The 14,591-nt window shown below is 41.8% G+C and overlaps 2 protein-coding genes across 6 annotated transcripts in view; both read right to left on the minus strand.

Moving 5' to 3' along the window:
• LOC112251155 (discoidin domain-containing receptor 2-like) overlaps positions 1-4,990 on the minus strand; it is a 54,182-nt gene extending 49,192 nt beyond the window's left edge. For all 4 annotated transcript variants that reach the window (XM_042322262.1, XM_024421941.2, XM_024421942.2 and 1 more), the window contains exon 1: positions 4,813-4,990. The gene's annotated coding sequence lies outside the window, so the exon portion shown is untranslated. The remainder of the gene's footprint in view (positions 1-4,812) is intronic.
• Positions 4,991-7,220: 2,230 nt separating this feature from the next.
• The window catches only part of LOC112251156 (UDP-N-acetylhexosamine pyrophosphorylase-like), a 30,057-nt gene continuing 22,686 nt past the window's right edge, over positions 7,221-14,591 (minus strand). The window contains exons 7-11 of one of the 2 annotated variants that reach the window (XM_024421944.2): positions 10,258-10,398; positions 9,529-9,717; positions 9,298-9,339; positions 8,186-8,252; positions 7,221-7,990 (exon numbers count right to left, since the gene is read on the minus strand). In XM_024421944.2, coding sequence (XP_024277712.1) covers positions 7,898-7,990; positions 8,186-8,252; positions 9,298-9,339; positions 9,529-9,717; positions 10,258-10,398 — 532 coding nt within the window. In that variant the 3' untranslated portion in view covers positions 7,221-7,897. The remainder of the gene's footprint in view (positions 7,991-8,185; positions 8,253-9,297; positions 9,340-9,528; positions 9,718-10,257; positions 10,399-14,591) is intronic. The other variant, XM_024421947.2, reaches the window with a different exon arrangement.

The raw sequence follows: 14,591 nt of genomic DNA on the forward strand, positions 1-14,591 counted from the left end.
CAGTACCACTGACACGGCCTGCAACGGAAACATGCGGTCTCTCCTTCACTGCAGCCGAAGTGAGTAAGACATTTAAACGTGTTAACCCTCGCAAGGCTGCAGGCCCAGACGGCATCCCCAGCCGCGCCCTCAGAGCATGCGCAGACCAGCTGGCCGGTGTGTTTACGGACATATTCAATCAATCCCTATACCAGTCTGCTGTTCCCACATGCTTCAAGAGGGCCACCATTGTTCCTGTTCCCAAGAAAGCTAAGGTAACTGAGCTAAACGACTACCGCCCCGTAGCACTCACATCCGTCATCATGAAGTGCTTTGAGAGACTAGTCAAGGACCATATCACCTCCACCCTACCTGACACCCTTGACCCACTCCAATTTGCTTACCGCCCAAATAGGTCCACAGACGATGCAATCTCAACCACACTGCACACTGCCCTAACCCATCTGGACAAGAGGAATACCTATGTGAGAATGCTGTTCATCGACTACAGCTCGGCATTCAACACCATAGTACCCTCCAAGCTCGTCATCAAGCTCGAGACCCTGGGTCTCGACCCCGCCCTGTGCAACTGGGTACTGGACTTCCTGACGGGCCGCCCCCAGGTGGTGAGGGTAGGCAACAACATCTCCTCCCCGCTGATCCTCAACACTGGGGCCCCACAAGGGTGCGTTCTGAGCCCTCTCCTGTACTCCCTGTTCACCCACGACTGCGTGGCCATGCACGCCTCCAACTCAATCATCAAGTTTGCGGACGACACAACAGTGGTAGGCTTGATTACCAACAACGACGAGACGGCCTACAGGGAGGAGGTGAGGGCCCTCGGAGTGTGGTGTCAGGAAAATAACCTCACACTCAACGTCAACAAAACTAAGGAGATGATTGTGGACTTCAGGAAACAGCAGAGGGAACACCCCCCATCCACATCGATGGAACAGTAGTGGAGAGGGTAGCAAGTTTTAAGTTCCTCGGCATACACATCACAGACAAACTGAATTGGTCCACTCACACAGACAGCATCGTGAGGAAGGCGCAGCAGCGCCTCTTCAACCTCAGGAGGCTGAAGAAATTCGGCTTGTCACCAAAAGCACTCACAAACTTCTACAGATGCACAATCGAGAGCATCCTGGCGGGCTGTATCACCGCCTGGTATGGCAACTGCACCGCCCTCAACCGTAAGGCTCTCCAGAGGGTAGTGAGGTCTGCACAACGCATCACCGGGGGCAAACTACCTGCCCTCCAGGACACCTACACCACCCGATGCTACAGGAAGGCCATAAAGATCATCAAGGACATCAACCACCCGAGCCACTGCCTGTTCACCCCGCTGCCATCCAGAAGGCGAGGTCAGTACAGGTGCATCAAAGCTGGGACCGAGAGACTGAAAAACAGCTTCTATCTCAAGGCCATCAGACTGTTAAACAGCCACCACTAACATTGAGTGGCTACTGCCAACACACTGTCAATGACACTGACTCTACTCCAGCCACTTTAATCATGGGAATTGATGGGAAATTATGTAAATATATCACTAGCCACTTTAAACAATGCTACCTTATATAATGTTACTTACCCTACATTGTTCATCTCATATGCATACGTTGATACTGTACTCTATATCATCGACTGCATCCTTATGTAATACATGTATCACTAGCCACTTTAACTATGCCACTTGGTTTACATACTTATCTCATATGTATATACTGTACTCGATATCATCTACTGTACATCTACATCTTGCCTATGCTGCTCTGTACCATCACTCATTCATATATCCTTATGTACATATTCTTTATCCCCTTACACTGTGTATAAGACAGTAGTTTTTTTTTTTTGAATTGTTAGTTAGATTACTTGCTCGTTATTACTGCATTGTCGGAACTAGAAGCACAAGCATTTCGCTACACTCGCATTAACATCTGCTAACCATGTGTATGTGACAAATACAATTTGATTTGATTTGATTTGATTTTGATATAATGAATGCGGTGCCTGTTAATTTATCATTGAATCATAGCCTACTTCGCCAAACAGGTGATTTAACAAGCGCATTCACGAAAAAAGCACTGTTGTTGCACAAATGTGTACCTAATCATAAACATCAATGCCTTTCTTAAAATCCTTACACAAGTATATATTTTTAAACCTGCATATTTTGTTAATATTGTCTGCTAACATTAATTTATTTTAACTAGGAAAATTGTGTCAATTTTCTTGCATTCTGTGTAAGCAGAGTCAGGGTATATGCAACAGTCTGAGCCCCCTGGCTCATTGCGAACTGTGTGAAGACCATTTCTTCCTAACAAGGACCGTAATTCATTTTCCAGAATTGTACATAATTATGACATAACATTGAAGGTTGTGCAGTGTGACAGCAATATTTAGACTGATGGATGCCACCTGTTAGATAAAATACAGAACGGTTCCGTATTTCACTGAAAGAATAAACGTTTTGTTTTCAAAATGGTAGTTTCCGGATTTGACCATATTAATGACCTAAGGCTTGTATTTCTGTGTGTTATTATATTATAATTAAGTCTATGATTTGATAGAGCAGTCTGACTGAGCGGTGGTAGGCAGCAGCAGGCTCGTAAGCATTCATTCAAACAGCACTTTCGTGCATTTGCCAGCAGCTCTTCGCTGTGCTTCAAGCATTGCACTGTTTATGACTTAAAGCCTATCAACTCCCGAGATTAGGCTGTCAATATTAAAGTACCTATTAGAACATCCAATGCCCATATGAATAACCCCTATGATGTAACTGGAATGAGATAGATGTTCTTCTTCTTTGTTTTTGTTTTATTATTTCACTGCCATACTGTGTTTGATCTTGTCCAGCCATCTTGTCTCAAGAGGACCACAATGGAAATAAGTCCCAGACTATGTGTGTTATCCTCAATGATTTTATTCATGTGCATGTATGGCTTTTACATTTTATGTGTGCTTGTTTTTTTTCAAATGGTCAAATTAATAAACTAAACTAAAAGGTATATGAAATACAAATGGTATAGAGAGAAATAGTCCTATAATAACTACAACCAAAATCTTCTTACCTGGGAATATTGAAGACTCAAGTTAAAAGGAACCACCAGCTTTCATATGTTCTCATGTTCTGAGTACATTTGCTTTTGACATTTTTTTTTTTAAAGAGGACTGAGATCAGTTATTTTAAAGAGGAAAATATGTGAAAACACCCTTTAAGCCTAACCCTAACTTTAGCAAGCAGTTTGTTATCAACAGATAGTTTGTTGATAGTATAGAGCACCTACAGATTAACTTTCCGGACTATCCAAATAAAATGTGACCCACAATAACACATGGAATACTTTTTCTATGGAATATCCAAACTATCCAAATAAAGTATGACCCATAAGAGTACATCAAAATGGTACACTATGGAATATGCTGCCAGCGAGGGGCCTGATCTGTATGGGCTCAGTCAGACATGGACCTACGGCAGGCAGGCAAGTCCATGTAAGCACTGGGTGTCTCTGCTGTGTTTTGAAAGGAGTTGAAATTACACCCTGACCCTGCTGGTTCAGTAGTGTGTCATTACATCTCTACCTCTGTATCTGGACAGACTCTGAGGCCCCAGGGGGAAGGAGGGAGAGAGGGAGGCAGGGATAGAGAGATAAAGAGAGCGAGGGAGGAGTTGCTAATTGAAATTATATGTCTATTCCTCTAATAACTTAAAGCACATGTTGAGAGCTGGAAGAGAGATGTCAGATAGCCAGAGAGACTGGCTATTACCATCAGTGAGGTCATGAACCTGGCTCAACACAAACTCTCACATACCCACTCACACCCTGCCAGGAATGGCTAAGGGGTCACACCACATGCCTCACCACCTTGACCTCCTCAGAACAACTGTCCTTTATGACACTGTGGTCATCTACACTAACCTGGTTCAGATGGCTCAGCCCAGCTGGAGCAAGGTGTCGGCAACACCAGACCAGTGACTATTAGATCCTGTATGAGTCATGACTATGTATATATTGATATTTATTTGGGATAAAACTGCCTGCTAAGTGATTGTGTTACGTCCCCACATCAAAATGGTTGAATTTAGCCTCTGTTTGGATTGGATCTGTCACCCACATACCACCTACGTAATACCTATATCCTGCCTGCATGACACAAGAGGACAAGGATAGACACACAAAGATGCATGGTATGTATGATAATACCAAGCCAAAATAACGTATCAGGGCCAGGAACTCAAGTGGTCTACAGTTGCTCAACTTTTCCATAACACAGTAAACAAATGTCCAGAAAAACAAAGCACAACAAATTCTCTCTGGGGTTTGAACTCGATGCACAAAAGTGAAAAAGCCTCAAGCTATTTCTGCATTAGTTCCACTGCTGCTTCTCCAGACAATAAAACAAGACTTACAATATCCCTCTATCAATGGGGAAGCACAACATATTTTTGCAGTCAACATTTTTAAAGATATTTCGTTTTAAATCAAACTAGACACAGTTAATACAGTATGAGTGTAAATGGCCTCTGTGTATAGCAGCTGGATTGCAGCGGTGCTTTACACAGTGAAGTGTGGATCTGAGATAGGCTGCATCTCATCTCTCTGCTATCCTCTATTCTAGTCTGCCATGTAAACAGTAGCTCTCTCTCACTCAAGAAAAACCGGGATATTGGGTTCATAACTAGACTATAAACACGCTGAGACACCTAGAGGTACTGACACAATTCTAAGAAAGCAAAAGTATCACTATAGCTTCCAGTGGAACCCAAACCCTTCACCCTTGAAACACATTTAAAAAATTGTTATTTTTGAGAAAAAGTTTGAAACGTACTTTTAAAGAGTTTTGTCCTTTCAAACCATTTGTTCAGAGGAAGCGGTGGAGTATTCCAGTGAGTGTCCGTGTCCCCAGTTCTGTCAGAATCCAAGCCTTTTCGATCTTTTCTTCCTCGCTCCGCTCAGTTCCCTCTCATACTCACTGGGCTGATGCAAGACACACTTGAAAAAAATAATAAAACGGAGCTTGGAGCGGAGGCAGAGAAAGAGGGGGAATCACATTCTGAGAATTCTTGGGGGCATGCCAAAGTCCCAGAATTTCACATGCTACAAATAAGGTTTCAATTAAGTCAGAGCCCAGTACCCAATCAGAATGCTTTTTTCTCCTGGAGGAGAAAGTTATTTTGATACCCTGAGGGAGCGATGAAACCACTTTAATTCACGGCAGCAATAATTCATTAAGCAAAAAAACGTAAATTCAACGTTGCATGTTCTTGTTGTGTGGAAGAAATGACATTTGATACTGTTGACAAATACAGTGCCTTCAGAAATGGTTCATACCCCTTGAATAATTCCACATTTTGTTGTGTTAAAGCCTGAATTCAAAATGGCTTAAATATGTTCTCACCCATCTACACACAATACCTCATAATGACAAAGTAAAAACATGTTTTTGGAAATGTTTGCACATTTTTTGAAAATTAAATACAGAAATATCTCGTTTACGTAAGTATTCACACCCCTGAGTTAATACTTTGTTGAAGGACCTTTGGCAGCAATTAGAGCTGTGAGTCTTTCTGGGATTTTCTCTATGAGCTTTTCAACCCTGGATTGTGCAACATTTGACCATTATTCTATTCAAAATCCTTCAAGCTCTGTCACAGTGGTTGTTGATCATGGCTAGACAACCATTTTAAGGTCTTGCCATAGATTTTCAGTCAAAACTGTAACTCGGCCACTCAGGAACATTCACTGTCCGTCTTCTTGGTAAGCAACTCCAGTGTAGATTTTGCCTTGTGTTTTAGTGTGAATTAATCTCCCAGTGTCTGGTGAAAAGCTTACTGAACCAGGTTTTCTATGATTCTGGCTATGCTTAACTACATTATTTTTTTATCCTGAAAAACATTCTAGTGCTGAACAATTACAATCATACCCATAACACAAACAAGCCACCACTATGCTTGAAAATATGGAGAGTGGTACTTAGTAATGTGTTTTATTGGATTTGCCCAAAACATAACACTTTGTATTCAGGACAAAAAGTGAATTGCTTTGCCAATTTTTTTGCAGTATTAATTTAGTGCCTTGTTGCAAACAGGATGCACAGGCTTTCTTCTTTTCAACTAGATTAGTATTGCGGAGTAACTACAATGTTGTTGATCCATCCTCAGTTCTCTCTTATCACAGCCATTAAACTCTGTAACTGTTTTAAAGTCCCCATTGGCCTCATATTGAAATCCCTGAGCAGTTTCCTTCCTCTCCTGCAACTGAGTTAGAAAGGACACCTGTATCTTTGTAGTGACTGGGTGTATTGATATACTATCCAAAGTGTAATTAATAACTCGTTTTACAAAAACATTTTTGACCGATTTACCAATAGGTGACCTTCTTTACGAGGCATAGGAAAATCTCCCTGGTCTTTGTGGTTCAATCGGTGTTGAAATTCACTGCTCGACTGAGGGACCTTACAGATAATTGTATGTGTGGGGTACATAGATGAGGTAGTCATTAAAGTAAAAAACGCTATTATTGCACACAGAGTGAGTAAATGCAACATGAGACTTAAGCAAACTCATTCATTTATTTAGACTTGCAATAACAAAGGGCTTGAATACTTATTGACTCAAGACATTTCAGCTTTTCATTATTATGGGGTACTGTGTGTAGGCTAAGTGTGCTAAAACTATCGATGCACATGGCCATGTTTCATATCTGCCTGAAGAAATATAACATTCTACAAAATACATCAAGGTAATTTACCTCAGTAAATTCAACATTTACACTTTACATTGAGGTATCCTTTATAAAAGTGTTACGTAAGCATATCCCTCGGTCACTGCAATACCTTCTGTCAGAGATAGAAGCGGGAGTGAGAGCAAATGAAAGGGAAAGGAGAAGAAAAAAGGAGAAAGTCAGCAATAGAAAGTGAGAGGATTGTTTGTGTGTGAGAGACAGAGACAGACAGGGAGAGAGACAGTTAGCAGCCACAGAGTAGATTTCCTGAGTGGCTGCAGCAGTAAGTGTAGCATGCTCACTATGGCCATTCTTAAAACACAAACCATGTGCTGCTTGCTGGAAACTCTGATTCAACACACCAGGACTTCTAATGCAAAAGACACACCCATCACACAAAGGACCGACAAATCTACACACAGGGTGCGCACGTGCAGACAACTACGCACACACACAGGTGCACGCACACACACCATGCTAACCTTATGTTTAATCAAAGAAGACTCATACCTCTTCAAATTGGATATTTCTTTAATAAAGAAAATGGAAAACAATTCTTATGTGAACAGTGTCATTTGGAAGCCAATCAGGCAGAAGACTAGCAGTAGTGTGCTATGCAACCCAGTTATCATTAAAAAACTCTTTCCATTAACCAACATTACATGTTAATACTCAATCAATCATTTATATTAGGTTCATCTGACTACAATTGCTATACCTATCTCTATTTGTATCTGTATGTACAAATCACTTGGTAAAATGCATAGGTGGTAATTTCCATCTACAAGACAGATAAAAATATTGGACTTAAGCAAAATAAATAGCTTGATCTTCAGACTGCTTCATCCAGCCCCACAAGGCTTCTGTCCTTCATCCTGTGCTGCGGCCACGTGCTCCTCAGAAAAAAAAAACATTTGGAAAACATTCCAACTGGGGGTTGGATCTCATGGTACTGAGTTATAGTACGGGTTTCCCACTTATAATTCCAATTAAGAAGCTTGTTTTGGGATGTTGGAAATGCATTGTGTTTCAATTATTTAGGAAAGCAAATGAACGCAGCATTATTGCACAGAAACAAACGTCACAGTTTCTTCCAGTTGTAGGGAGGAGGAGAGGGAGTGGAATAGGTCTTTGGCTCATCTGTTTTTTGCTCACTCGCTCTCTCCCTCCTTCCCTCCATTTTCCATCCCTCACAAGCCATTCTTCACCAGTTCGTGGGCTCCACTTTCATCGATGACCAGGGTAGGGCGGAACTCTCGCCCACTCACCAGCTCCTCCAAACCCTGCAACACAACAGGAAGTGACATCAGGCTATTATATCAACAACACTGGTAAAACTGAATTAAGTAACTATAACAAAGAATCACTTTATAATATTTATTTCTATTTGAACTGAATTAAGTAACTATAACAGGAATCACTTCTTAATATTTATTTATATTTGAACAGGTCCCTACTGTTAAGTCTCTCCCCCTTACCTCTCCGCCATAGGACACCAGTGGGGAGATCTCACATTTGATTGGCAGGTCTGTTCCATCCTTCAGACTGTGGGGAAAAGAAGAGGAAGGAATGAGAGAAGGAAAGGTTGAGTGCTTTTCTCTTGTGTATGGAGTAAGAAAAGAGAAGAGGCAGCTGGATGTGTGATTGTCTGCTCCAGCTGTTCTTAGATGATTAGATGTTTGGAGCAAAGCATTAAAGCATTCACATCAGAAAGACTTCTAGACCTTTTTCCTGGACCCAGATAAACCCTATTCTATTTAGTCCAGGAGTAGGCTTCATCTGGGTCCAGGAAGACTAAGTAGGCAGTTTCAAGTGGAAGTGAATGAAGTCTATTGATTGGGAGAGAGCATATATCATACAGAAAGAGCCATTACACCTTATTGCAATCTAATGTCACCACTAAGTAGCATTTATGAACATTTATGAATGTAATAAATATTTTTAAAAGGCTGTTGAATACACTACTTTAAATCATAATCTTTGAACAATGATTTAAATGTATTTAGTGTTGCCGTCACAATCACAGGTAACTGGCCAACATCAGATCTGAAATGGCCCCTCAAAATCAATTGCAAAGCATGCCCAGTGCACATTACCCATGACCCAGCATGCTCCACATTCCATGGGTTAGTAGCTACTGTCCCAGTTAGCACTAGGGCCTGCACCAATATCTTATGCATCCTTCCTTCCTTCCCTCCCTCCTTCCTTGAGATAATCACTGCTCTAGGATGGTTTGATTGGTGAAAGCAACAGGATGATAAACTGGCCTACACTTACCTAATCACATGCAGACCAAGTCAGTGGGCAGGTCAGGTACCCTGTGACCTCACTATGACTTTTGACCAGGGCCCTAGTACAGCTAAACCCCAGGCTGCATCTCAACACACTAGTCCCTTCCTCTCCTTCCCTTCACCCACACTGATAATAAACTGACCAGGTGAAATTAGGACAGGAGACAGAGGAAGCCAGTATACAGAATTGAGACACAGCCCAGGTGTGTGTGTGACAGTGGGTTACAGTGAGCAACTGTGTGAAAGCCCAAGCCCCGTCACCATGCAGTAACTCAGTCAGTAGCACAGAAAATAGTTACTTCTGGTTGACATCAGCTGTGCCACATCCTGCAGGTCCATCTCTGGAAACATTAAAACATTACACAGGACACACAGGGTTAAGGGGAACCGTGAGAGGGATACTGTGAGAAAAAGTGGGATTGTGGAAAAGGTGTGACAGGGAGACTATATGGTGATGAACGTGACAACAGGTGAAGAGATAAATAGAATGTATATTCACTGCGAGTGTGTTTGGTGTGTGTCTCTCTCACCTGGGTATAGCAGGCACACGTGTCCCGTTCTCGTCTATGAAGTGTCCTGCAGCATTGAGGACCCAGCGGTGATGCAGGGACATGAGGGCGTGTTTCACCGTGGTGGGCGTGTCTTTACCGTCCTGGCTGTCGGCGTTCTTCAGGGCAGAAAACTCATCTTCACGAAGAACCTCATATACCACAAAGGCCCTGAGACACACAAAACCCAGTGTGAAAATGCATCTTTTGTGCTACCGTTTCCAAGGTAACCCACCCTTGAACAACAAAACATATTTATCATCTTTATCAAAACCACCTGAGAATGGCAGAGTTCTAAAATAGAGCCACATAGAATTGCATCCTCATTGCAATGAGGAATCATTTGACTCCATGTAAAGTTCTAAAAGCAGCAACATGACACAAAGGTGATGTCATGAATCAACCGCTGAGAAAGAGACTGGAGCAGCTCGCAAAAATCTACATCTTACAGGCCCCAGCAGCCGGAGGAGGAGGGCTGGGCTGGCTCTGGGACAGTGGCTATGGAGCTGGGGTTTGGGCTAGGTGTCTGAGGTCCTGGAACCTGCCAAGGAGATGGGGGATGGAAGCTGGGGCTCCAGAGATCTGGGTGTCAGGACCTGGGTCGTACTAACGGATGCCTGGCTGTGTCTCCCCCTTCCCTCTCCACAGGTTAAGGGGAAATGCAGCCAGCTCCACACATGCTAAAGTCAGCTGGAAAATCACTGCACTTACTTGGCAAACTGGAATATGTCAAAGACAAATTTTTCCATTTTAATCCCGTTGGGTTTGTCGGGTTTGATTAGCCGTCCCTGCGTGTCCACATACAGGATTTTCTTCTGGGCCACGTGATGCTGCAGCTGAGGCTCAAACGTCCTGAGAGAGAGTTTCAAGTTTCAATGTCACATGCACAAGTAATGGCTTTTTTTGCGAGCGCTAACGCTAACAGTGCAGTAATTAATAACAATGTAATGCAAAAAACAACAAGGTAGAACAAAAACACATGAGAAATAAAAACAAGTAAGCGCACGCACACACACATATATATATATTAAAAGTCAGTTCCTGTACCATATTTACAATGTGCAGGGATACTGGATTGATAAAAAGGTAGATAGTACCTTCAGAAAGTATTCATACCCCTTAAATTATTCCACATTTTGTCATGTTAAAGCCTAAATATGAAATGGATTACATTTTTACCCATCTACACACCCCATAACGACAAAGTGAAAACAGGTTTTTTGACAATTTGGAAAATTTATTGAGAATGAAATACAGAAATATCAAATTTACAAAAGTATTCACACCCCTGAGTCAATACATGTTAGAATCACCGCCAGCGATTACAGCAGTTTGTCTTTCTGGGTAAGTCGCTAAGAGCTTTGAATACCTGGATTGTACAATATTTAGCCATTCTTTTCCAAATTCTTCAACCTCTGTCAAATTGGTTGTTGATCATTAATACACAACCATTTTCAAGTCTTGCCATAGATTTTAAAGACGATTTAAGTCAAAACTGTAGGTTGGCCACTTAGGAACATTCACGGTCTTCTTGGTAAGCAACTCCATTGTAGATTTGGCCTTGTGTTTTAGGTTATTGTCCTGTTGAAAGGTGAATTTATCTATCTCCCAGTGTCTGGTGGAAAGCAGAATAATCCAGGTTTTTCTCTAGGATTTTGCCTGTGCTTAGCTCCACTCCATTTATTTGTTATCATGAAAAACTCCCCAGTCCTTAATGATTACAAGCATACCCATAACATGATGCAACCACCACTATGCTTGAAAATATGGAGAGTGGTATTGTGTTGTATTGGATTTGCACAAAACACAACACTTCATATTAAGGACAGAAATGTAATTGCTTTACCCCTATTTTTTGCAGTATTACTTTAGTGCCTTGATGCATGTTTTTATTCTGTATAGGCTCCCTTCTATTCACTCTGTCAACTAGGTTAGTATTGTGGAGTAACTACAATGTTGTTGATCCATCCTTAGTTCGCTCTTATCACAGCCATTCAACTCTCTGTTTTAAAAAGTCACCATTGGCCTCATTGTGAAATCCCTGAGCAGTTACCTTCATATCCTGCAACTGAGTTAGGAAGGACATCTGTATCTTTGTAGTGACTGGGTGTATTGATACACCATCCCAAGTGTGATTAATAACTTCACCATGATCAAAAGGGATATTGAATGTTTGGTTATTTTTTAATATATTTTTTTTACCCATCTACCAATATGTGCCCTTAATTGCAAGGCATTGGAAAATCTCCCTGGTCTTTGTGGTTGAATCTATGTTGAAATTCTCTGCTGGACTGAGGGACCTTACAGATAATTGTATGTGTGGGGTACAGAGATGAGGTAGTCATAAAAAAAAATCATGTTAAAACACTATTATTACACACAGAGAGAGGCCTTGTGACTTGTTAAGCAAATGTCTACTCCTGAACTTATTTAGGCTTGCCATAACAAAAGGGGTTGAATACTTATTGATTCACGACATTTCAGCTATAATTATCAACTGATTTGTAAAATTATTATTATTTTTTTTAAATTATGGGGTATTGTGTGTAGACCAGTGACAAACACATCTCAAATTAATCCATTGGAAATTCAGAATATGGAAAAAGTCAAGAAGTGTGAATACTTTCTGAAGGCCCTGTATGTGAGGTGACTAGGCATCAGGATATATGATAAACAGAGTAGCGGCAGCATACAGTGGTGCAAAAAAGTATTTAGTCAGCCACCAATTGTGCAAGTTCTCCCACTTAAAAAGACGAGAGGCCTGTAATTTTCATCATAGGTACACTTCAACTATGACAGACAAAATGAGGGGAAAAAAGTCCAGAAAAATCACATTGTAGGATTTTTTATGAATTTATTTGCAAATTATGGTGGAAAATAAGTATTTGGTCAATAACAAAAGTTTCTCAATACTTTGTTATATACCCTTTGTTGGCAATGACAGAGGTCAAACGTTTTCTGTAAGTCTTTACAAGGTTCTCACACACGGTTGTTGGTATTTTGGCGCATTCCTCCATGCAGATCTCCTCTAGAACAGTGATGTTTTGGGGCTGTTGCTGGGCAACACAGACTTTCAACTCCCTCCAAAGATTTTCTATGGGGTTGAGATCTGGAGACTGGCTAGGCCACTCCAGGACCTTGAAATGCTTCTTACGAAGCCACTCCTTCGTTGCCTGGGCGGTGTGTTTGGGATTATTGCCATGCTGAAAGACCCAGCCACGTTTCATCTTCAATGCCCTTGCTGATGGAAGGAGGTTTTCACTCAAAATCTCACGATACATGGCCCCATTCATTCTTTCCTTTACACGGATCAGTCGTCCTGGTCCCTTTGCAGAAAAACAGCCCAAAAGCATGATGTTTCCACCCCCATGCTTCACAGTAGGTATGGTGTTCTTTGGATGCAACTCAGCATTCTTTGTCCTCCAAACACGACGAGTTGAGTTTTTACCAAAAAGTTATATTTTGGTTTCATCTGACCATATGACATTCTCCTAATCTTCTCCTGGATCATCCAAATGCTCTCTAGCAAACTTCAGACAGGCCTGGACATGTACTGGCTTAAGCAGGGGGACATGTCTGGCACTGCAGGATTTGAGTTCCTGGCGGCGTAGTGTGTTACTGATGGTAGGCTTTGTTACTTTGGTGCCAGCTCTCTGCAGGTCATTCACTAGGTCCCCCCGTGTGGTTCTGGGATTTTTGCTCACCGTTCTTGTGATAATTTTGACCCCACGGGGTGAGATCTTGTGTGGAGCCCCAGATCGAGGGAGATTATCAGTGGTCTTGTATGTCTTCCATTTCCTAACAATTGCTCCAACAGTTGATTTCTTCAAACCAAGCGGCTTACCTATTGCAGATTCAGTCTTCCCAGCCAGCCTGGTGCAGGTCTATAATTTTGTTCCTGGTGTCCTTTGACAGCTCTTTGGTCTTGGCCATAGTGGAGTTTGGAGTGTGACTGTTTGAGGTTGTGGACAGGTGTCTTTTATACTGATAACAAGTTCAAACAGGTGCCATTAATACAGGTAACGAGTGGAGGACAGAGGAGCCTCTTAAAGATGAAGATACAGGTCTGTGAGAGCCAGAAATCTTGCTTGATTGTAGGTGACCAAATACTTAATTTTCCACCATAATTTGCAAATTAATTAATTAAAAATCCTACAATGTGATTTTCTTTTTCTCATTTTGTCTGTCATAGTTGAAGTGTACCTATGATGAAAATTACAGGCCTCTCATCTTTTTAAGAGGCAGAACTTGCACATTTTATTATCCAATGGCCAGTAGAATGGAGGGAAGAGGTGGCTGGTTTTCCCTTGACCTTAAATCGCGCCAGGATCCCCCACTCCTGCCTATAAAGTCGGCTGACCCTCTTGGGTAGAACGAAAATATGGTCGGAATTGTTAAGTTCATGTTTTAAGTATCCCTATATTTCTGATATTACGGGGCTATCACTCAGTCAAGAGTGCGCCTGCGCAGGGAGTCTTGTTGTTGATGGACCTAGCCTTGAGTGGAACGGCTACCTTATAGTATAGTAAACTTTGTTAAACTGGAACCTTGATGTTGTCATTTCGAGTTAACATTGGTAGCAGAGGATGGCTAATAACTACAATGTGCCACTGACGAGAAGAGGTCATATGAAAGTTGGAACTTGGAATGAACTTGGAATCTGGACACGGGTTACTGATCTAGACGAGAAAAAAGAGATGCAGCACTGGAAATATCCCTGGAGGATTTGAACAAGGATGACGGTATGGGAACTTTGATCAGAGCACTGGATTCTGTATTTCTTAAAGAAGAGAAAGACCGTGCCTACGAGGCATATTCAAACTTTGACAGTGTTACGAGAGACATTTCGGTTGCAATGACAGACTACATCACTGATTTCGAACAGAGGTACAATAGGATGTGTAAGTACGACATGGTTCTCCCGGATGCAGTGTTAGCTTTCAAGTTGCGAGATACTGCCTGTCTAGATGGTAGGGAGAAACAGTTGGCTTTGACTGCTTGTACTGTGCTGACTTTTGCATCCATGAAGTCGGCACTAAAAATAC

This window comes from Oncorhynchus tshawytscha, linkage group LG05 (assembly GCF_018296145.1).
Source record: "Oncorhynchus tshawytscha isolate Ot180627B linkage group LG05, Otsh_v2.0, whole genome shotgun sequence".
Taxonomy (NCBI): Eukaryota; Metazoa; Chordata; class Actinopteri; order Salmoniformes; family Salmonidae; genus Oncorhynchus; species Oncorhynchus tshawytscha.